Source organism: Notechis scutatus, chromosome 7, assembly GCF_049901735.1.
Source record: "Notechis scutatus isolate UNSWTSFEM ecotype Mainland chromosome 7, rNotScu1.2, whole genome shotgun sequence".
Classification (NCBI taxonomy): domain Eukaryota; kingdom Metazoa; phylum Chordata; class Lepidosauria; order Squamata; family Elapidae; genus Notechis; species Notechis scutatus.
Window position 1 is genome coordinate 15,652,946 of NC_142015.1, and position 23,919 is coordinate 15,676,864.

The 23,919-nt window shown below is 41.6% G+C and overlaps 1 protein-coding gene across 2 annotated transcripts in view; it reads left to right on the forward strand.

Moving 5' to 3' along the window:
• The window catches only part of ROBO4 (roundabout guidance receptor 4), a 67,545-nt gene extending 48,732 nt beyond the window's left edge, over positions 1–18,813 (forward strand). For both annotated transcript variants that reach the window (XM_087969678.1, XM_087969679.1), the window contains exons 17-19: positions 5,197–5,436; positions 12,928–13,334; positions 16,368–18,813. In XM_087969678.1, coding sequence (XP_087825804.1) covers positions 5,197–5,436; positions 12,928–13,334; positions 16,368–16,681 — 961 coding nt within the window. In that variant the 3' untranslated portion in view covers positions 16,682–18,813. The remainder of the gene's footprint in view (positions 1–5,196; positions 5,437–12,927; positions 13,335–16,367) is intronic.
• The last annotated feature ends 5,106 nt before the right edge of the window (positions 18,814–23,919 follow it).

Consider the following 23,919-nt stretch of genomic DNA (forward strand, 5'->3'; position numbering starts at 1 on the left):
CCCAAGATTACAGAAACATTCAAATAAGAGGGAAAGGAGCAGATCTCATTTCACATCAAACCCTTGTTCCTTTTGTTCAGCAGGCAAAATATGTTTGCTTGACAAAAGGGCTGCTTGAGCATGGAACTCAGCTCTGAGCTCATGGATGAATCTCAAGGTCTATACATTTGATTAGGATTAGATAGGTTAACAGAGTAATTCTACATGATGCTACATCTTGCTTCTCTGTTTACAAGGCATGATATCTGTCTTACATGTGATGGCCATTTCTTTCTTTCTTTCTTTCTTTTCTTTTCTTTTCTTTCTTTCTTTCTTTCTTTCTTTCTTTCTTTCTTTCTTTCTTTCTTTCTTTCTTTCTTTCTTTCTTTCCTTCCTTCCTTCCTTCCTTCCTTCCTTCCTTCCTTCCTTCCTTCCTTCCTTCCTTCCCTTCTTCTTCTTCTTCTTCTTCTTCTTCTTCTTCTTCTTCTTCTTCTTCTTCTTCTTCTTCTTCTTCTTCTTCTTCTTCTTCTTCTTCTTCTTCTTCTTCTTCTTCTTCTCCTCCTCCTCCTCCTCCTCCTCCTCCTCCTCCTCCTCCTCCTCCTCCTCCTCCTCCTCCTCCTCCTCCTCCTCCTCCTCCCCATTCTTGAACTCAATTTTTCTCCCCCTGCAATAGATTTGGGCTCACTTTAACCAATCATGAGAGTTATTGTCCTGATAAACAGATGGAGAAATGGACAGAGTCCTGAACCTCTTCACATAATTTATTTTCATCACTTAGACATATTTATGTAATTACCAAGAGTCCAGTTCAATTCATAGGAGGCTTCATCTACTGTGCTATTAATTGCAACACATAGACATGTAAACCCACCGCTGCATGGTGGGTGGAGTGGGAGGTTCAGAAGGGGCCCTTCTCTCCCTAGTTTATCAGTATGTAAAGGAGACCGAAGAAGATTTGTGCTTTCAGACTTGCAAAAGTCTGTTAACGTAACTTTAGAATAAAGTTACCAGGCCCAAACCCAAAGACAACAGTGAAACCCTATCAACTCCAATCTTTTATTAGTCTACTTCTAATGGCAGAATCTTGCCAAACTAAAGCTATGACTGTCTTACTCTAATAGATACAAGTATTATTAAGGGGGATGGACTAGGAGATCTCCAAGGTCCCTTCCAACTCTGTTATTCTGTTATAAGATCGATTGAATGATGGGATTTCTTTTTTAATTTTTTTTTCCTACTCGGTAACACATAATCTTAGGAATTTGGGTAGCATTGGATATAAGAACTTAAAAGCTAAACTTCTAATATACAGAAACAGTACATGAACAGACATAACAGGAGATACACCTGGTGGGACCTAGAAGAAGGGCCTTCTCTGTGGTGGCTCCATCTCTCTCGAACATCATTCCCCCAGATATTAGAATGCCCCCCTCCTTAATACTATTCTGAAAGGCACTGAAGACCTGGTTTTGCCAGCGGGCCTGGGGAACCCAGAGAGGGATGGAGCCCATCAAATGGCTCGTATGATCCGCTGTCATCGGGGCGGGGGATGGGAGTTGGTTTTTGTTTTTGTTTTATTTTGTTTTTTTTTTGTTTTCCCAAATTTTGTTCTATTGTACTTTACTAATTTATTTGATTCTTTTTGTTAGCTCTTATTGTTTTTGTTTTTATTTTTTGTTTTAAATATGATTTTACACTGTGTAAGCCACCACGAGTCACCATGGGCAAGTAGGCGGCAATATAAATCAAATAAATAAATATCACAGCCCATTTTGATTGCTTCTTTCTCTAAAAACTGTCTAGAAGATGTTAGAAGGGAACATACTGCTTCCTCTCAGTGACCCTGCCCTTTCTCCTTGGGTTTTCTGACACTGCAGTGTTTTTTAGCAGAGAGGAAATGCTTTTTATTTATTGATTTAAAAATCTTTCTAAGTCACTTATGGTTAGAATAAATCCTTTCTGATGTACCAAGTAAGAATATAAAATAGGAGTTAAGCCATTACATAAAATCCAATAGAAGCATCCATATAATGTTGCTAAACTCAAGACAAGCAACAAATATCCAGGGATGGGCTTGAGCAGAGAGAGACGTCTTAAGGACGAAGCAGCCTCATTTTAATTTCCTCCAAGAATTGTCTTGTTGAGTGGATATCTGTGTGATGTCCCTTGGAATGTAAGTTGGCAGCTGTAGCTGAAATTTGAGTGGGTGTTGTGCTATCTAGCGTGCTTGCTCAACTAAGTGGGATATTTGTTTTGTTTTGTTAGAGCAAGTGGATGACTTCTAGATAATAACAGCAGCCTGATAGTGTCTGTGCTGCCTGAAGGAACTTCACTATCTCGGCCCATTATTATGGGAGCTAGCAAGATGCTGACTTTGAAACCAATCAAGGAGAGAACCAGCCAGGGGTGGGATTCCTGTGCCTAGGGAAGCCTCCTTGGGGGGTGTTTTTGCTCCCAGAAAACTCCCCTGGGGCTCAGGAAGGAAAAAAAAAACTGAGCATGGGGGGGGGGCACAGAGCACACCCCTGCGCTCCATTTTGGGGCCTTCAGGGCCCCTGAGAAGCCTTCTGGGAGCAAAAACATCCCTCCAGGAGGCTCTCCTGAGGCACAGGAGGGGGCGTTTTTTGCTCCCAGGAAGCTTCCCTGGGCCCAGGGAAGGCAAAAAATGGAGTGTGGGGTGGGGGTTGCTGCGCCCCTTCCATTTTTTGCCTTCCTGGGCCTCAGGGAAGCCGCTTGGGCGAAGCAGTAAGTAAGCAAGGGGAATCCCGGCATAGCTGATCATAGGAACAGCTGATCGTCAGGAGGGAGGGAAATACCTTAAGGAGTGACTGGGCGGGGAAGAACACAGTCAGCGATGTTGGGCATGCGTGATAAGGACTAACAGGGCAGGGAGGGGCAGGTGGAGAGGGGTGGGGCCAGCCAGGGGCATGATTTGCCAGTTCTCCGAACTGCGCAGAATCATAACAACCGGTTCTATAGGACCGGTCTGAACCGGAAGAATCCCACCCCCTGGAACCAACCTAGAACTAAGGAGAAATTTCCTGACAGTTAGAACAATTAATCAGTGGAACAACTTGCCTTCAGAAGTTGTGGATGCTCCAACACTGGAAGTTTTTAAGGAAGATGGACAACCATTTGTCTGAAATGCTATAGGATTTCCTGCCTGAGCAGGGGGGGTTGGACTAGAAGACCTCCAAGATCCCTTCCAACTATTCTATTCTATTCTGTTCTGTTCTGTTCTGTTCTGTTCTGTTCTGTTCTACTCTACTCTACTCTACTCTACTCTACTCTACTTTATTCTATTCTAGTTCTGAGATCTATTCCTAACAAAGTAATTGTACATGAGAAAGTATCATTTTCAGTTCTTTGAGAATAACATTAGCAACACCTGGAAACTTTTAGGGGATACTGAACTGAAGTTCACACAGGAATGCTATTTTTTAAGGTGCTTGTTTCAGGTTTGTGTAAGGTGACAGGCACAATGTACTGACAAGCAAGTGACAATGGCTGTTGCTAACTTTGCCTGCTCTTTGGGGGTAGGGAGAGGTAGAGAGAAGGGCTGAGGGACAGCTTCGCAAGTGATGGTGTAGCTCCTGATGTGGAAATGGGCATGCTTCCGGTTCTGAAATCACTCACAGCTTCTGGCAGAGTTGTAAAAGAAAGATCTTCAGTTCAGGAAATCTGCTAGAAATGTGTAATTGGGCCAAGGAGGTGAGAATGACAGGCTGGGTTCACTGTCAGGGACTTGCTACCTAGCTTGACCTGTTGGGGAGGAGAAAAGGTAAAGGAATCCCTGCAGATCTTACTAGCCATTGCTGACTCGAGGGGGCAGTGCTCATCTCCATTTCAAGGCTGTTGAGCCAGCGCTGCCCAAAGACATTTCTGCGGTCCTGTTGCCAGCATGACGTCATGGAGCTCTGTTACCTGCCCACCCAAGTGTTATCTATTTATCTATGCGCATTTGCGTGCTTTCGAACTGCTAGGTTGGCAGAAGCTGAGGCAAGTAACGGGAGCTCCCCCCATCATGCAGTGCTCAGGTCTCGAATCTGGGCAGTCGACTTTCCAGCTGACAAAACCAGCATCTTAACCACTGAGCCTTCGTGCTGCCCCTAAGGAGAAGAAAGAGGGTGGGAATTTTTTTTCACATTTCTAAGTTGCTAGTACTGATGACATGGAATCAGGAGAGGCAAATGGAACTCTTGGGTGCCAGTAGCTTCTCTCTTGGGCCTCCCAGGTTCCTTACCTGCTAGCCTCAAACATTGCCCCCATTTCCAAGAATGTTCTTGGTCCCCTTGCTGGATGTATAGAAAGCAAAACTGGTGGAAATGAAAGCCTACCCTGGGCTTCATCTGCAAATCTCTCTACTTGTCTAACAAAAAAGAGACAATTAAGTTATGTACTGAGGCAGGAAGATCTTTAGCATTAGGCGTATCCTAACCAGTGTACCTTTTGGTACAAAGTTCAAAGTTCAGTAAGAAGAGTTTATGGGGTAACAGGCATAAATGGTACATGAGTCTTTCCTAATAGGCCGTGTTTGCAATAGCATTAAGGCTTATATAACTGCTCCCTAGAGCTTTATAGCACTCTCTGGGTGGTTTACAATGTCAAAGCATTATTTGCATATTGTCCTCATTTTAATGACCTGAGAAGCATCCTTCTGAGTAACCTTGAGTCTCATCAGGATCAAATTCCAGGCTATGAGCAGAGTTTGCCTGCAATACTGCACTTTGACCACTGTGCTACCAGGCTCTTGTGTACCAACTCCCCACTTGGTAGCCATTTTGTGAGAGTGCTTAACAATCTGCAGGTGATATTCCAGTTGTAGCCACCCTATAGCAATTGCTGGAAAAGGGAATTGATCTTCAAAGGTTTTTAAGGTACTGAAACCAGAGGATTGTGATTAGAAAATCAAAGTCAGCAATACCCTTTTAGTTTCCCACAAAGACTAAGATGCTCATAAGTGAGAGGACTTGAAGGAGTCTGAACTCTAAGATGCTAGATTAGTTTTCTCTGGTACACTCCAATCAAGACCACAAATCCTATGATTCCCACTCACACGCACCAAAATGTGTATGTGCACTCCCCAAAACAAAATTAGCTAAAAGCATAGAGAAATGGCCTCTTTTCTCATATTTTGAGTTGTTCTTTTGTCATTTTTAAAAAGATAGGAATTATTTGTCTGTCATTTACTATCTGTGGTCATTGCCTGTTTCTCAGGTGCTCCTGTACATGCTATCTTCATCCCCCAGAGGACTTCATGAACCAGCAGCTGGACAAGGATTCTCTGAAGACGGTCAAAGAGTCTCTGGATGAAAACCAGTCCTTCCCCACCTTGCCTTACAACCAGCTTTCTGCAGCTTCAGACCCTGCGTCTCTCAGCGATGACCAGGAGACCGTTCTCACCCCAGAAGAGGTGGCAGAATACTTAGAACTCAGCACAGAAACGGATTGTCAAAGGTAAACATCTGCCAAACATCAAAGTTCAGTAAGGAGAGTTCAAGTTCAAACCTTTATTGCCAATGCACAACATGTGTACAATGAAATTGAATGAGCCTCCTTTGGTCTGTCTGTCTATCTATCATCTATCTATCTATCTATCTATCTATCTATCTATCTATCTATCTATCTATCTATCTATCATCTATCATCTATCATCTATCATCTATCATCTATCTAATGTGAGTTTATGTGAGTTTATGTGAGGACAGGCATAAATAGTCCAGAATGGGACAACTTGGTACAGCCAACTCACCATGGCCAACTCACAGCAGGGCAACTTGTGGTGGGCCAATTCAATAATTCAATTTAAATATTTAAAATAATTTTAAAATATTTTAATTTTTGTCATTCACATTTTATTTTGTCCCTCCTTTTGTATCCTTTCTTTAATGATTCTATTCCACAATTTCTTTGATATTAGTGTCCTGTGGCAAATTGTCCTCTATTGAGCTGGCCATGGCAAGTTGGCCACGTCGAGTTGGCTATGCTGAGTTGGCCATGCTGAATTGTCCTAGACCCTAAACGGATTGCTCCTTGGATCATATATCCCTCATTGCGTTGAGTTTGACACATCTTTCAGATTTAGTATTCCTTCCATGTAGCCTTTATCTAATCCTAACTTTGAATCATTCTATTTTTGCTTCAAGAGCTTGGCATATGGCAGATTTATTTTAATATATTGTTTTGCCCAATATGTTCTCTCTTTTTTTGCATGCTATACATTTTTGGGTTATTTTTAATTTCCAGTTACGTGCCTACATGCAGATCCATCTAATATGTGTATTTATAGCCAGGAAAAAAAATGGAGATCATGCATTAGAAACAATGAGAATGTTAAAATTGAAAACTTGGTTATTCTTTAAAATTCCCGACACAGAGTTGCATTTGAGTCAAGCTCTAACTAGCAAGCTGGATGGGAAGAGATTTATTAAAGAAAAATGAAGAAGACATTATAAACATTTCTCCTACTCATGATTAAAACCAACTCTAGGACAGAGAAATGTCATCTATTCTTTGTTTTGTGAATAGCCAGATAACTACCAGACTGGGTTATCATGTTGTTTACTTTTGACCATGTGAGAACTAGCCGTCACTGGTGGTTTTATGGGCACATTCTAGCCTACAACACTGAGATTTCTTGTTGATCTCTTGTCAATGTACATCAGGTCAGATCCACTTTTCTGAGATCAACCTACATCAATGATATGCTATCACCCAGCTCAGCATAACGTTCATGCAATAATCTTGCAAAATATAAATAAACTGAAAGAGAAATTAATAGTCCAGAGTCATCCTAGGAATGAGCATGAATTGACTCAAGATCTATAGTTGGTGCACTCATTCTTAATATTCATTGCCCATGTCCATTTCAAGGAGGTTTCCTTGGACTAGTTATGATAAAAAAAAGAATGGAACTGTATAGCAAAAAACTTTTTTGCTCCCATTTCAATTTTCACAACAAAAGAATGCAGAAGTGGCCACATCTGGCCTTGTGGCTTCAGGATTATCTGTGAATATTGGCCACATCCCAGTCTGATTCTATGCCTCATTCTCTTCACTTTGTATGTCTATGGAGATTCTCAGTCATCCAGGTCATGGCAATAAATATGAGTGTTTACAACACTGTCCTTTCAGCAGTTCCAAGAAGATTCCACACCCATGTGCACTATTTAGGTGACCCTGAGGGCACAAATAAACCTCCAAGTGGCCTCAAGGACTCTCAGAAAGAGTGCTAATGACCAGATGATTGCAAGGAATATTCCATTCTCCACTATTCAGTCAGAACTGAAGAAGCTTCTTGGATGAGAAGTGAAATGTTTTCCAGCAAAAACAAGGGAAGTCCAATTGCCTTTTGAAAAAGCATTTTTTGGGTTTTGTCTTGTAGACACGCAAGACTCCATGAACATACAAAGACCTCCAAAGTATCATGGACTGTCAACTGCTAAAACAAATGTCCCATAACTGCTGCTTTGGTGGTTTGAGGACAGCTTGTCCCATAAGGCTGACTCCTTACACTTTGGTAACTGGGGCTGGGACACGAAGTAGCAGATTTTATGGGAAGCACAGTGACTCCACTGAGATAATTATAGCTCTTTTTAAAGCCTAGGCAGCCAACTGAATGTTTTCGGCAATGTTTAACAATCTTCAGCTGGTTCTGGGTGCCAGTGACATTGCCTTCCAGTTCCAAGCCACATCTCCTCTTGAGGCATGGAAAAATGTACTAGTATACTTCCTTTGTGACTGAAGTGGCAGGATTATTTTAGTTTTGACAAATTTAAAACTCTGCCTTCTACAGGGAGAAACTAAGTGATTTCTGCGAGAGATAAAAAAAAATCTTGTTAAAGTTGTAGCCTAAGCATTCAAAAGCTATGCAGATGCCTAACTTGGCTTTATTTCAGTGTTTTGCTACTGCCCCTGCAAGTTAAGAGAACTACACTTACTAGAAGACTTACTATTAGTTATTGTCTTTGTGATCACCCACTCTATCTCCTACCCATAGAACAGTGTTTTTTCAATCTTGGCAGTGTTAAGAGGTGTGAACTTCAATTCCCAGAATTCCCCAGTCAAAGCATGCTGGCTAGGGAATTCTGGGACTTGAAATCCACACCTCTTCAAGTTGCCATGGTTAAGAAACACTGCCGTGCAGTTTACAACTGACTTCTACACAGTTGTAAGAAATGGGCTGCTTTAATGAATTTCTCATGGATGATGGAAACTTCAGAGATAATCTTTTGGACTCATCTGCCTGTTTATGAAGGTACAAGATGAAGCAGATACCACCATCTGAAAGTATCCATGTAAGTAGGCAGAACTGGATTTAGAAGTAACAGAGTTCTGAAATCCACGCAATTATGAAGCCAGAGTTGGTTAGAGTTCTTGTGCTAAGTGTTCTTTCTACACTGGATGTGTGCAATCCATCTGGAATAGAAGGTCCAGAGCATCCACAAAAAAGGGGGGTACTTGATGAACCATGCTCAGAGCTCGTGTTACATTAAATTACCTTACTACATTACAATCTAGAATCTCCAAAAATACAACTGGTAGATAAGAAAGTTAATATTTTATTAACATATTCTTCTTATTCCAAATATTACAAAAAACGGTGGCTGGGTCTCTCACCCTAAAGCCTTGAAGAATTCCACAGGCCAAGTACTGAGACACAACACAGGCAGATTAAACAAGTCTGCCCCATCTTGTTTGCCCCTCTGTGTTCACGAGGGTAGCTTCAGTCTTAGAAGTCCTTGTGGTTCCTCTCACCTCTGAGGTGGGCTTTCTGGAGCAGTTGCCACACCTTCTTTTAATGCTAGACTGCTATTTCTGAAAACCTTTGGGGCAGGATGTGGGTTGAGTGCAGGGTTTGATCTGGAGGCCATTGCATTCAGGGCTGGTGGCAAAATGTTTCCCATCCCTTTTAGATCTGAGCTGTGGTTATGGAGTGGTGGAAAAAAAACAGCAGACGGTTATTCATACATATAGATTGGTAAGGCAGGGGGAGGAGTGGATTTCGTTGCCATGCAAATGCCTCCCTGGATAACTGAAACACCCAACAATGAACTTTTAACTTGGATTTTGGGGGATTTTTGTTAGATCTGGCATCTAGAAGCAGAAGACCTGCTAGGTCAGAATGAAAAGGGCCGCCAGCTCTTTCTTTCTAGGTAGAATTTGGGGACAAATGTTCAGGAGGTTCCACTTTAGCAAAGGCCCCTACCTGTTAATGGATTCCTCTACTACATTTAAAGTGAACTTACCTGTCAAAGAAAGGTAGAACTCTGTAAAACGTCCTTACCTAGCTCCGTAAGTGGAGTACTGTGAATGGCAAGGTCTCCTCACCAGAACGGCAAGATGATTATGCGGTGAATTAGACTGAAGTATGGAAATACTATTGCTGTTGTTCAGTTGCTAAGCTGTGTCTAACTCTTCATGACCCTGTGAACCATAGCATGTGGGGTGTGTGTGTTCTCCACTGTCTCCTGGAGTTTGTCAAAGTTCAAGTTCATTGTGTGGATGACAATATCTAATCATGGCACTATCTAATCTTCTAATCATCTCATCCTCCCTTTCCCCTTTCCCCTTCAATCTTTCCCAACACCAGGGTCTTTTCCAATGAGAGAAATATTGAGAAGTATTCAGCCATGGATTATCCCAGAAATTAGGGTCAGAATGTTAGCGGAATACAATATGTATGTTCTTATTTTGTTCATTAGTTATGCGAGGCCTTTGTTGTTGTATGTTGCTCATCCTTTTAATTGCATTTTTTGTTTTGTTCTATAGAGTTTTATCATACCGTTTTTTCCCCTTCTGTCTTGATGACCAGTTATTTATTTAAGAAGGGCAGTCCCATACATTTTCTAAATAAAGAAATGAAGAACAACATGTCCTTGTTTAAGTGGCATCCATCTTGTTAATTTAACGTCTTCAGTGACCTTGTATTTTAACTGAGCTGATGAAGAATCCAGACACGAGAACTCACACAGTTGCTAGCCAAAACAGCCCTCTATAATATTGGTTTTCCTTTCTGGGTCTCTGTAGCTGAGCCAGCAGTTTCACCTACATTTCTCCTTTCTTCAGAAAACAGCTACGTTATTTCTGTTGAGGTCTGTGGCCAGTCTCTACCACGGGACTATTTGCATTTGCTTAAGACAGTGTTTTCCAAACATGTCAACTAGAAGATGCATGGATTTCAACTCCCAGAATTCCCTAGTCAGCTGGCTGGGGAATTCTGGGAGTTGAAGTCCACATGTTTTCCAGTTAATTAACATTGGCTTATGAGGCCATGCGAGTGGAATTCGTTGGAGTTAGGTTACATTCCCTCCCCCCACAAATGAGTAAAGAACCCAACAAAATGAGATAGTTACAATTAATAAACATTGGCTTATGAGGCTCATGAATGCTTTAGTAGTTTACCTTTAAAGCCCTACAAGTTAGGTAACAAAAAAAAATATCCTCTCCTGGCATAACATGAGAGAAAGAAAGCCTAACAAGAAAAGGAAGATAGGGGGAGGTTAGAGCAGACAATATAATAAAAATCATTATTTTTCCAATAAGACTTTTAAGGACAACATTACTTGGGAGAGTTTGCTCCCAGGATCCATCACAAAAAGGGTACAGTTTTTAAGGGGAAAAAAAGATTTTATCCATGAAATACTTAAGGCAGGAAAACAGTTTTTTAATGGCATGAGTTTTTAATGGCAATGTATGTTGGTGGAAAGACTTGGTATGGATAGAATAAATAATAGGAGTAGAGATAGCCAGTAACCTTTAAGGCTGTTTGTCAGCACTGTAATGTGCTGTTGTCTGTTTCATTCCATTTTTGTAGATAAGCAACACACACACACACAGACACACACACACACCTCATCCATTCAGTTCAGCTGGGTTTACATGGGAGAAAATGACTGGGCATTTTGATGGGAGACAGGCGCACAATGGATTTTCTTTTATTTTCTGCTGTTTAATCCTTGGAGTTATGACAGAATGAATCCAAACAACTCATCACATGGAGTGATGTGTGTTTCTTCTTCACCACTGAAGACCTCCAGCAATGAAATGGGAAGGAAGAGATGGTTCCATCGGCTTCCCTTCACTACTGCACCCCTTACCCTATCTGAAACTGGTGTGTGTGTGTGTGTGTGCGTGTGTGTGTATGTGATCCTTTTGATTGACAACATCAGAACTGGTGGTGAATGAACAATAGAGAAATCCTCTTTTACCAGTGATGACCACTATATATGGACACACACACAACTATAATATTTCCAGGCTGAAATCTGTCCTCTAATTTGGCTACCCTCCTTTGAAAATGACTATGGAGATTATCAATCATCCAGGTCATGGTTGTCCCAAAGGTACTTTTTCCAAAAGGCAACTGGACTGTCTTGGTTTTTTCCCTTGAAAATGTTTCGCTTCTCATCCACGAAGTTTCTTCAGTTCTGACTGAATAGAGGGAAGCTTTTGTTTTTCTGATGCATTTACAGAATGCTTTTATTTATGTTATGTTATGTTATGTTATATGTTATGTTATATGTTATGTTATGTTATATGTTATGTTATGTTATGTTATATGTTATGTTATATGTTATATGTTATGTTATGTTATATGTTATGTTATGTATCTTGATGCAGTGGTATTACAATACATTGCATTTTTTTCTTTTGACCCTAATTAATTGCTTTTTTTTTTATATGCTGATTTATGACCAGATTAAAAATGGAATGATTGAGGTTTGAGCTCAGGTTGCCGCTCAGGATGAAAATTAGCAATTCTCCTCTCACCATTCGCTGCAGGCCCAATCACCACCCATTTGCCATTTTTAGAAACTGTAATCAATGCCAAAACACTTTTAGTGCCTTTGCTCATCGGATGCTGAACTGTTTGTCCTAATTTTGTTCATTTGCTGCTGCAGCTGTTATAGCTGTTGCTATTACGGTTTGTCGCACAGTCAGCCAGATGTTTAGACTGGATTTGGCATTTTTATCCATCTATCGAGTCCTCCCCAAGGACCCACGAAAGGAAATGTTGCTGTTTGGTATTGGTGTTCAAAGGTATTGTGGCAGGATGTAAGCTGTTCTAAGTAAAGCTGCCTTTTGTAATTGACTGATGGTGATTTTGTGAATGTCACTTATGGTGTTCAAGAGGCACTCCAGTTATTTTGGGATTTTGCTTTGTTCATCTGCTGCAGCAGTTGTTGTAGCTGCCATGGTGGAGCAGTCGTTAGAGTGCAGTATTGCAGGTTAACTCTGCTCACTGCCAAGAGTTTGATTCTGACCAGCTCAAGGTTGACTCAGCCTTCCATTCTTCTGACGTCAGTAAAATGAGGACTCAGATTGTTGGGGCAATATGCTGACTCTGTAAACTATACGCAATAGAATTCCCTATGCTACTAGGCTCGAAATTCTTGGTTTGGATAATTTAGGACTGTGTCGCTTGCAGTCAGAGCTAGGTATTGCATACAAAATTATATGTAGTAATGTTTTACCCATAAATGACTTTTTTTTGTTTTAATCGCAATAATACATGCGCTAACAACTGCTTTAAACTCAATGTAAATCATTCTAAACTTGACTGGAAAAAAATATGACTTCTGTAATAGAATTGTCAAAGTCTGGGATGCTCTACCTGATTCAGTTGTTTCAGCTACAAATTTTCACAGTTTTGGTCACAAATTGACTTCCGTGGACCTTACTTCATGCTTAAGTGGTCAGTAGAGGGGGCATGCATAAGTGCACTAATGCACCTATCGTCCCTGTCATTGTATTTTTATTCTTTTATTCTTGTTCTCATTTATGTTTGACAAATTCCAATAAATAAATAAATAAAGTGGTTAGAGAGGGCTGTAAAACATTATGAAGCAGTGTATAAGTCTAACAGCTATTGCTATTGCAGCTGTTACTACTATTATCATTATTATTCAGGTTCTAACACCAGCATGGTCCTCTCTCTCTTTCAAGGGAGCCAGATGACAGTGACTCAACCACTTCCCACATCCTCTTTCCATCTCATAGCTATGGCTATATCTGTGGTCCTCTGGCCATTGAGCTGCTGGAAAATGATGTGTTGGATGAAGATGAGGATCCCAACATGGTGGAAGGTCCCTGTTCATCCACCAAATTCTTCCGCAGTTCCTGCCAAACTCCATCATCCAGCCTGAGTGAAGACGAGGCATCCCTAGGAGGCTCCCTGGTGAATGGCTGGGGATCTGTTTCAGAGGACAATGGCACCAGCACTCGCTGCAGCCTGGTCAGCTCTTCAGATGGATCCTTCCTGTTGGATGCCAACTTTGCTCAAGCCCTGGCAGTGGCGGTGGACAGTTTCTGCTTTGGGCTGGCAAAGAAGGAAATTGACAGACCTTTGACAGGTAATGGCATCTGGTCCTTCCCTTCATCATGTAGGATGGAACCTCAAACTATGTTTGGATGTTATCTGTGCTCCATTATAGGGCAAGAGAAATATACCTTCATTGCAAAGACAGTGAGTCTATGGAGAAGGCCTCCTTGGTCATCTGGGATTCCAGAATGCCTTCAAGCACAGTTCCAGTTCAAACTCTAATCATAGCTTTCAGCTTTTAATTTTACGCTGTGCTAATTGTGTGCCTAAGAAACAAACTTCTGTTTCCTATTTTAATTGCAGTAGGTTTAAGAATTACTTTTCTACTTCTCTTGGTGATATTCTTAAGCTGACATTATTGTTGGAGATGAGGAAGGATGCTTCTCCAGAGTGGTTTGCTATAACCCATCCTCCAACTCTCTGAAGTTTCCTATATCTAAAACAAACAAAGAAAAAAAAATCTGCAAAACAAAAAAAAAACTATGAAAAGACCAGTAATAATAATGTTGTTTCTTTTTTTTTTAAATGAAGGTATAAAAAACCAGGGTGGTAAATTGACCATCGAAAAACAGAATGTTTAATTTCTAGTCCATTTTACTGCTAAATGTGAGAATAGCAAATTCCTGTCATAAGAAATTCACCGACATTCTCTTTTCCTTTGAAAGAAATGTCAAAAGCAAGCTCACTTTCATCTAATGGATGAGAACCAGCAGAAAACATTTTCAGAAGTTTTCTGCATGGCGTTCATTTCCCCCCCCAAAGAAGTTAAAAGTACTAGAAAACAAGAGCAGAATGAAGAATCCGAGAAAAGCTTGATAGAAGGCCACTTAATTTGCATCCAGAGGGATCTGAGAAAAATCTCCTGCCTAAAACTCTGAAGAATCATTATCTGTCAGGCACACCAATATTAGGATAAAGGAACCCAGTGGAAAACAAGTTTTCTGTCTTCCTGCCCAGCATGAATAATTGAGGCTGGATGATGAACAGATATAGCAAGGCAAATGATTTTCTCTTGTGCTATAAAAGCTGAAGATTTGCAACTTGCTGAGAAGTAAAACATTCCAATGCACTTTAGTTCGGCTCAGTTCAATAACATTGACATCCTTACCAGTTGTTTTAAAATCATTCATTGTTAGTTAGTTTAGTGGCCAAGATGTCTGCAGGTAAAACCAGGGCCTTTTCCCTCCCTGGCAGTTGAAAAATCCTACCTGTTCCCTTGGCATCCTCAAGGAGGGTCTGTGGGGCAGCGAAATTCAGCCACAGAGTGGGTTTGTGTGTGTGCTGTAGAAAGGACAGAATATTTGATTTATAGGGTACCAGAAGATATTCTGTTCAGGTTTGAGCACTTCCATTCATTGTCTGTTCCTGATAATCATGTAGGCAGCCAGAAAAGCAGAACTTGATTTATCACTGCAGTAATTCTCTGTTGCTGTTTTGCTTTGGGTTTTCCCCCCCTCTCCTTCTACACATTTTGAGAGAGCTGAACATGCCAAAATTGATGGTGCAAGCAAGGAAGCAAAAAATTGTGGGGGAAAATTCAGAAGAAGGAGAAGGAGAAGAAGGAGCAAAAAAGGCTTCCAGACACAAATATGCAGTCCTGGAACAAAACAGCCAGATGGCTGCCCCTAATGTTCCTTCCCTCAAAGGCAAAGACGAGATTTCCACCTTCTCTAATTGATTCTTTTGAAGCTTTCCCAAGCTCTGTCAGTTTCTCAGCCAGATCCCTCTTTGTCATCCAGAGTTAAGCTGCTTGATCCTTACAGTCCTCTCTATCTCACAACCAGATTCCCATATTTTGTCTTCCAGTCCCTGCAGTGCAAAACACCAAGGGATTTATTTAGAATCAGGACACCTTGAAATTTCCAAGGGGAAAATGAGGGGTTTCAGCCTTTGAATGTCTCTTCTTTATCTAGCACCACTTTACATAAAGTATCGCCTGAAATAGCTGCATTTCCAGAAGACTTTAGATCATTCTATTCTTCAATCCATTAAAATTTCAGGGGTTCCATTTTAGTCTCTTTTGCCTTGTTGCCTCCATATCTTTGTAAATTGAGAAATAACTGGGCAAATATTAAGTTAACTTTCCTAAAATCACCTTTCCCTGAAAACACAAATGTGCATGCTTTCTTCCTGCTGGGCCAAGAACTGTGTTGCAAATTGCAGAAAAGTGCACCATTATCTTCCCATCTATATATTAACAATGCAAACAAGTGCAAACAAAGGAAAACGAAACAAATAATAATAATACATGATGGCATCCAATTGGTGTTCAGCTGCAGCCATCAGTGGAATGGAAGCATGAATTGAAAGCCTTGGGCATCTGTAATTTGCTAGCTATAAATTAATTGTGACTTGAATTTTACCCTGTTGATCATTTCCTTGAAATGCACACATATATCCATTTGGAATCCATTATAGATACTCAAGGTACTTTGCAGTTGTGGTTGTTTTTTTTTCTCTTCTGCCTTTTTGCAGGCATAAATGTATGTTCTGCATGAAACGCTCCTTAGAAACAGAGAAACTATTCGTGGTCACCCAAAATATTCCATATATTTAGCTCTTTCCCCATTCCAGGAATTAGTCCAAGAATCCTAGTCAACCTTGTAAATTAGTTAGAGTGTTCTAAAGCTTCTCTGGCTGGGAATGCTGGGGTTTGAAGTCCTGAGGTCACTGGATTGTTGAAGGCTAAACAAAATAGTGCCTATTTCTGTAGACACCATGTGTTTCCCCTGGGTGCACTTATGCAGACTGTTGAAGTTTTGCCTGAGCTATAATGGGCAATTATAGTTATTTGTTGCTTTTATGTCCTTCAGTAGCTCAAGGTGGTGGATATACTAATTTTGCACTTCCAATAACCCAGCGAAGCTGTCTGAGCTGAGAGATAGCAGCACCTTCTCAATCAATCCATAAGCTTCATGGTGGAGAGAGGATTTGGCTCTCTCGGTCCTAATCCAAATGACATGGCTTCACATCACAGTTCTCCCAATATGCTGGGATTCTTGGAAGCTCCACTTCTTCTGATGCATAGGTGGTGAACATGTTCCTGTTCTCTTCTCTCCTGCAGATTTTTTGCCTCCTGCATCTCCTCTGGATGGCCTCCTGCCTCCTCGGCCTCTCACAAAGAGCTCAGAAGAAGTGCAACGGAAGCTTGGATCACAGCCCCTTCCTGTCTGGGAATGGAGCACTGATTGGGTGGAGGAGATGGAAGCCAAGTATATGCAACCAGCTGAGAACTGGGAGGCTGCTGTTAAGCCAGGAAAAGGAAGGATAGCTGCACCAGAAGAAGCCCAGCTGGTCCCTACTTTTATACAACAGGGAACGAATGACAAGTGTTGTTGCTCCAAGGTAGAGGGCCACCTACCAGGAATGCTAAAGTAGTAGCTGTCCTGCTTTGTTTGGAGTTTGGTGTTTAGAATTTGATGAATTTTGAGTTCTTTTTTCAGTGCTAGGAGTCTAATTCAGGAAAGCTGTGGTCCCTGCCAATCATCTGTAGAAATGAACAACTCACCTAATTTCATCTTTTTAGAAAAGGAAAATGCTTATGTTTTTTCCATCCCATTTTTGATTTGATTTTTAAAAGAAACCAGACTCAATTTTCACCCATCTTCCCTGGGCAAATCCAGGTAACATTTCTTGGAGTGGAAAAAAATAAGTTCTACTGCCTACTCTCAAAATTGAGGAACTGGTCAGAAAGCAACTCTGATTCAGGATTGACGTCACTTGGATTTGAACCAGGACTTTAAAAATGGTGCATGTTTTCTTTTGCATTCAGACGGGTGCTAAAGACATGGTGTCCAGGTCAGATTGCAGAAGGGGAAATATCAGTTGGATTGACCAGGCAAATATTACTTTAAGGCCAAGGTCAGTTGGAAGGAAACTCGAGGCCCAGGAGAAGGAGATTCTAAATCCAGACAAAGTAGGGTGTGCTTAGGTCTCTAACATACCTAGATAACAAATAGCAGAATTGCATATATATTTTTGCTTTGTCACTACTTTATTTATAGGATGGGGCACCTAGCAAATGTTCTGCAAGAGGTTAGTGGGACATAGGAGGTTTTGAAGCTTTGAAAACCTTTTCAGTTAAAAGGATGATGGCTGCTGAGGTTTCAAACTCATGCCAAGCTGTGATTTAGCAAGCTGCTGTACCTGTCAACTCCCCCCACCGTTTCTTCTGTTGCAAAAGGCGCATGAGCTTGGTTGGTTAGGTGCAACAGGTTCATTTTACCTGACCCACTTCTGCCATGTTGCACTTGGGACCCACTGAAATAGGTTACGCTGAACAATGTTTTATTCATTATCATTCCTGGGGGCTTTGGCTTTTTTTTTTTTTGTGTTGGGTAGTTTTGCTCAAAGTCATCTGATTTTGAAGGAGGGAACTTTACTTCTCTTGTCCCTTCTGCTTGTGTGAGTGTCTGGGAGTCCAAATAACCAAAGACTCAATGAATGTCATCCCAAACCTGCAGCCCTCGGCTGCTTCAAGTTTATAACGAATGGAGATGGAGGAGGGAAGAAAGACCTATTGATTTCCAATGCTGCAACTGACTGATGGGGGCCTTTCAACCTCCCACACCTTTGCGCCTCAGTGAGCAGGCAAGAGAGATTCAATTAGTTGAATGCCTTGTCTGATGGAAATATCTAGCCCGGCCTTTGCTCTCTGCCATCCTCACTTTGGATCAGAGCTTCATTTGGCATTAGAAGGATGGCTGCTTTTCAGCTGCATTCTAACATTCCATAAAATAGAGTTGAAGGATGCTTTATAGACCAGAGCAAATGACTCAACCATAGGCACTGAAGAGCCTGCCAGGATAGAGCCAAAGACCATTTGAAGACCATTTGATTCACCATTTTGTGTCCCACATGGCCAGCCAGATCAATTCAAGAGCCTAGCAAGCATCAACAGGAGGAAAATTGCTCACTTCTCTTGTGTTACTCCCCAATAGATGGCATTTAAGATCTGCTTTTTTTGAGTTAGTAAGCATCCATTAAGTCCAATAACTTTTGGTACCCCTTAAATGAAATGAATTTGGCAATGCCCATGGTAATGAATTCTGTAATTCAGCCTTGTTTTGAATGTAGACATGATTTCAGAAGCAGCTTTGTGAGGCCCAGTATCCTTCAAAAAGGAGGCATTAGGTAACTTGTTTGTTCGTGCAATGAAATGACTGGGTTATTAGTAAAGAAAATTTCTAATAATACTATTATCAGAGCAAGAAGGGTGGTAGCTCAGTGATAAAGCATATACTCTGTGTGTCAATGATCCAGAGTTCATGTGTTAGTTCATGTAGGATTGAGGAAGACTCCAATTGAATCTTTGATGAGCTTCTTCCAATTATTATAAACCAGGATTTTTAATCCTCTCCAAATGTATTGAGAGTACAATTCTCTAAGATTTGGTAATAATGATGTCAATACTTTTCTTTTCCCCAATATTTTGTGTGTGTGTGAATCCTGGATTTTGGTCTTGACATGTATGTTGGATACCACCAGTAAAAAAAGACATAAATTGGAAAGTGTTTGCTCCCATTTCTATACTAAAGCAACCACCCTTTTCGTTAGCTCTGTTGTAAATCTTGAACATGCATCTTCTGATGTCCCAGGTAGAATGATTCAAAGGTTTGATCCATCTATTCCTAACCTGATGCTGCAGCAAAAAGCTATGGTGTTACTGAGAGCAGAAGAGCATTGACCAATTAAAATGCTGTCAACTTTTAAAGACTGACCCTTTTCATGACAATCAAAAGGATGCTTCCTCTTGAACTGAACCATTTCAATGTTCAAGGTTGCAAAGTTTTATTCTTGCTTAGCTGAGAAAAGATGCATTTCTAAGCAGTAGATCCTATTCATCAACAAATGCCAGATCAATCTATAATAACCCTACTGGAGATAAAGGGATTTTTTTCTGCATTTCAGCCAAGTTCCCAGATCCATTATTTCAATTGTTATAGGACTATTTCTTCTGCTGTTATACCAGGGAGCTAGAATAAAAAAAAAGTTTTTTCTAAGTTTTCAGATTTCTCCCATCCCATCTCCAAATCCATTAATAGTGAATGTGATGATGATGATTTCCAGGACCCAAGCGTCCAACTCTTATCAATTACACAGACTGGATGTTGTCCAGTTTGTTTTGGTTAGTCTCCTGGAGTGCACCCTGGGTCAGAAACCGTTACTGTTTTAAAGGAAAAGTACACAAAAGAAGGAGAGCGGTAATAGCATTGCACAAGACATGACTGATAGTGGGATAAGTGTTTTTTGAAGGTGTTCAAAAGCCAGAGTGTTTCACTACATTGGCATCCTTGACTTTCCTTATTGGAATCAGAGTCCTGTAAATGCATTCTCTTGCTGGCCTGTTAAGTTTCATCAACATGGATTGACAAGTGTCCTCCTTTCTTCACAATTATTGAGCTTATTCCTTTGGACTGTTTAGTACGTCATCTTCAGAGACCCCTAAGGGAACAAGGCTGATTGGAGCCCCGGCTTCTTGCTATACCTTAGGTCAATGTACATTCTTCCCCATTGAAGCCAATGGTTTAGTAAATGGAAATTGACATGGGAGAAATGACAATTTGGCTATTTTTAACAAACTAGTTTTGCAATTCTGGGTGTTAAATTTCCTCACTCTGGTCATTACAAATATTGAAGGATACATTTTGGATCAACCTCTTCCATGAATGGTGCCCACTGACTCCACGCCAAAGGCCTTGCATGGTAGTGAGGGTTTTGGAAACTTTTCACCAGCCTCCTCCCAACAGTTCTAGTATAATATTATTTATAGGGTGAACAGAAGATGTAATCAGTCTACATCACATCTGGTTTACTAGTTTGGTGATTAGCTGGAATGACCACACATCCTCACAGGAACATTTACCCTGCAGGAAGCTATAATGAGACTAGAGTGCCTATAAGGCATTCTCTCATATGTCTCCTTATCTTTTGCTGGCAGAGGCGTAGTAGGTTTGTCAACATTTGAGTCAGTGATGGGGTTCAATTCTTTTTAACTACTGATTATGTGGGCTTGGCTTGGTGGGCGTGGCAGTGGAAGGATACTGCAAAATCTCCAGTCAGAGATAGTGGATATTTGCTGGTTCTCTGAACTACTCAAAATTTCCGCTGCCGGTTCTCCAGAACTGGTCAGAACCTGCTTGAATGCCACCTCTGATTTGAGCCATAGCTTGGTTGAACTACACTCTCCAAGAAGCTCTCATTTAGCTCTGCCCAATCCTGCCATCTGCATTTTAAATTCACTTTAAAGCTAGAACGCCTTTCGTCAGTTGATTACCTCCAGGTACATTGTAATATACATTATGTATATTATACGTATAATACATGTCATAGTTCTGAGCCTGCTAGTTTCATTTCATAGTATTGGAAGTTGAGATATAAAGATAATTGTTGACAATTGCAGAATTGCCCTATGTAGTTAGCCTGTTCCGGATTTTGGCCAGCTCTTTTATTCATTCATATACCCATTCCAGATTATTCCATTTCCGCCCCCGCCTGCAGATTTCTGGAGCATTTGATTGATTAACAGAGAAATAAATAACAGAGGAGCACCAATTTGGTTTGATAAGTAGAGTTTTTCACTTCTCATCTCAGAAATGCAGGAATTAGAAAAGGGAAAATTATTAATCTAAGTTTTAAAAGATTAAAAACTTTAATAAAAACATCACTTTATAAAGTTTTAGCCTGATCCCAGGCCACATTGATGGCAGGGATATTTCTGAGCAGTTAGTCATTCTGCATGTCAGTCAGTGGCAGATTAAGGCTCACTGGTGCCCTAAGCACTGAGAAATCTTGGTGCCGCCACTCCTTTGTACATACTGTACAAACGAAGCCATATTCTCAACTTTGTGGTACCCCCTTTGGGCCTGGTGCCCTAAGCATGTGTTTAGTCTGCTTAATGGTTAATACACCACTGATGTCAGTCCTAGGGGGAACTGGAAAACAGTGGTCCCCAACTTTTTGGGAACCAAGCTCCAGTTTTGTGGAATATAATTTTTTCACCTTGGGGAGAGGGGGGTGGAAGAAGAGCACACACAACCTAGATATCTTGCATGCACATGCTCACTTGCCTGCTGCTTATCTCCAGTGGGCGGCCTGGTCCCAGTACCGGTCCATGGCCCAGAAGTTGGGGGCCCTTGCAGTAAAATATAGATAGTTGTTTGAACAGTGCCACAATCACAGTAAATATCATTATTCACAGTAAATAGTTCTTCTCATATTAATTCTTTATTAACCTTAACAATGGCAGTGGTAGGGTGTTCACTGTTTTTTGCCCTGGTTTTTCACTCGTAGCATCTTGAGATGAACTTCAGATCTTTGCTCCTTCATCTTTCCCCAGGCTTGAAGTTAAGTCAGAGTGAAAGTTGGCCTTGGGAGTTTTGTATTCCAGTCAGCCCTGATGGGGTCAGAGAGTTAAGTGCCTGTGGATAGTTTTAAAAGGATGGATAATTTTATGGCTGAGACAATAATTTTATGAGCTTTTGCTTCTTCAGATGAACTAATTAGAATTGGTATTTCGGAACGTCAGCAGAGCACTGGCAAAACTGGGCATAAAGTTTGGTAAATATATTTTATCTTTGGGAGTGACAGCACGATTTGCTTAGCATTCAGTCCTCTCCTACAGCATCTCATTGGCTTTCTGAAAGTTTGTGCATTCATCCATTTTAGTCATCATGATACTACCAAACTACTCAGGCTAAAGCTGTAGTTGGGATACTATTATTTTTAAAAACCCAGTAGAAATCATGATAACTCCATTTTCAGTACTCATCCACCACTATAAATAAAAAATGCCATCATTCCATAAAACAGAAAGCCTGTGTGTAAGATAAGCTACACAAGCATTACACATGTGCATATACACATTATTATCAGGGAGCAGATTGCTGAAGCATAGAAATTAGAATTCATTGCTTGTTTATTTCCAGTATTTCTGCACCGCCACAATTACGCATCTTTAGATGGTCCACAAATCAAATGGTAAAAATAATAAATGACATCAATCTCACAAAACATCAGTAAAATTTGCTTCTTGTCCACTGCCATTTGGATGGGAAGCAAAATGTTCAAGTCTGTCAGAAATGCCATGCTTTTATCCTTAAGAAGACTAAAGTAGCTAATGTGGATAGCAACAGAAAAACGGGCCTTATGGGTATTGGTTCCTTTCACTGCCTAACCTGAAGGAGCATCTCTTCCCAAGCAGAATGGATAAGTCAGGTGCAGTCAACCTGGAAGAAATGGTCTGATAAGTAATGTAGTAAAAGGTAAAAAATGTAAAGGTAAATCCCTGTGGATTTTATTTTTCTGGTCGTTGCTGACTCTATGGGGCAGTGCTCGTCTCTGTTTCAAGGCCATTGAGCTAGCACTGTCAGAAGATATTTCTGTGGTCATGTGGCCAGTACAATGTCATGGAGCACTGTTATCTTCTCACCAAAGTGGTACCTATTTACCTACTCGCATTTGCATGCTTTCTGTGATGACCCAGGGTGGGATACAAAACAAACACAGTCACAGAAAACAGGTGAAGCCCCTTTTATTCCTTCACTTTCAAGCTCCGAATATCTTTGATGGAAGACAAAAAAACTCCCACACAAACAGTTACACGAAGAAGGAAAAAAGCAACACAAACCAGGCAAGATAAGGGCTGGAGGATGTCCACAGATAACACACACTGGGAAGGATGCAGGCATGATATTCCCCTCTGAAAAAAAAATCGGGGCCGGCCAAAAGAGACCCCCCACCGCGCGCCAAGAAATCGCCTGCCGCGCGTGCCGCTGCCCGCCCGCCGCCGCCCCTCGCCCGCCCGCCGCTCGCCCGCCGCTCGCCCACCTGCTCCTCGCACCGCCCGCCCGCCCGCTCGCACCGCCCGCCGCGCGTGCCCGCTGCTCGCCTGCCCGCCGCGCGTGCCCGCCGCTCGCCTGCCCGCCCGCCCACCCCGCCCGCCGCGCCCGCCCGGGCTCCGCTCGCACCGCCCGGGCGATTCCCCAAAAAATCGGAATTCCGATTTTAATCGGAAAAATATCATGCCTGGAAGGATGCCAAACTCAGAGAGGAACTATAAACTAGAGATATTTACACGCTTTGTTTCCAGCGTTTGCCAGTACGCAGGTCTAAACTCTTATTCAGTTGTCACAGCTGCAGCCCATGAAGAGGATCAAGACCCTCTCCTCCCGAGGAGACTACGTCTCTCCCTTATCCTCTCCTCCCTGCGTGCCCTAGGATGGATAGGGGATGGGCCTGGGTTCTCCTCTGACTGCTCAGCTGCCCTCTGCCCTACCACAGCCTCCTCCACAACCTCTGGAGCCACACTTCGACTCCCTGTCAACTGTTCCTCCTCTCCCTCAGAGTCAGTCTCCACCAGGGGCATGACACTTTTAAACTGCTAGATTGGCGAGGATGGGAGCTTACTCTGTCACGTGGTGCTCAGGCCTTGAACCTGGGCTGCTGGTTTTCCAACTGACAAGCCCAGCACCTTAACCACTGAGCCACCACATCAGACAAATAACAAGGACTCTTACTGAAAAGGGCTTTATTTGCCACTGTGGTGCAGTGGATAGAATGCAGGCTACTTCTGCTGACTGCTAGCTGCCAGCAGTTTGGCAGTTCGATTCTCACTG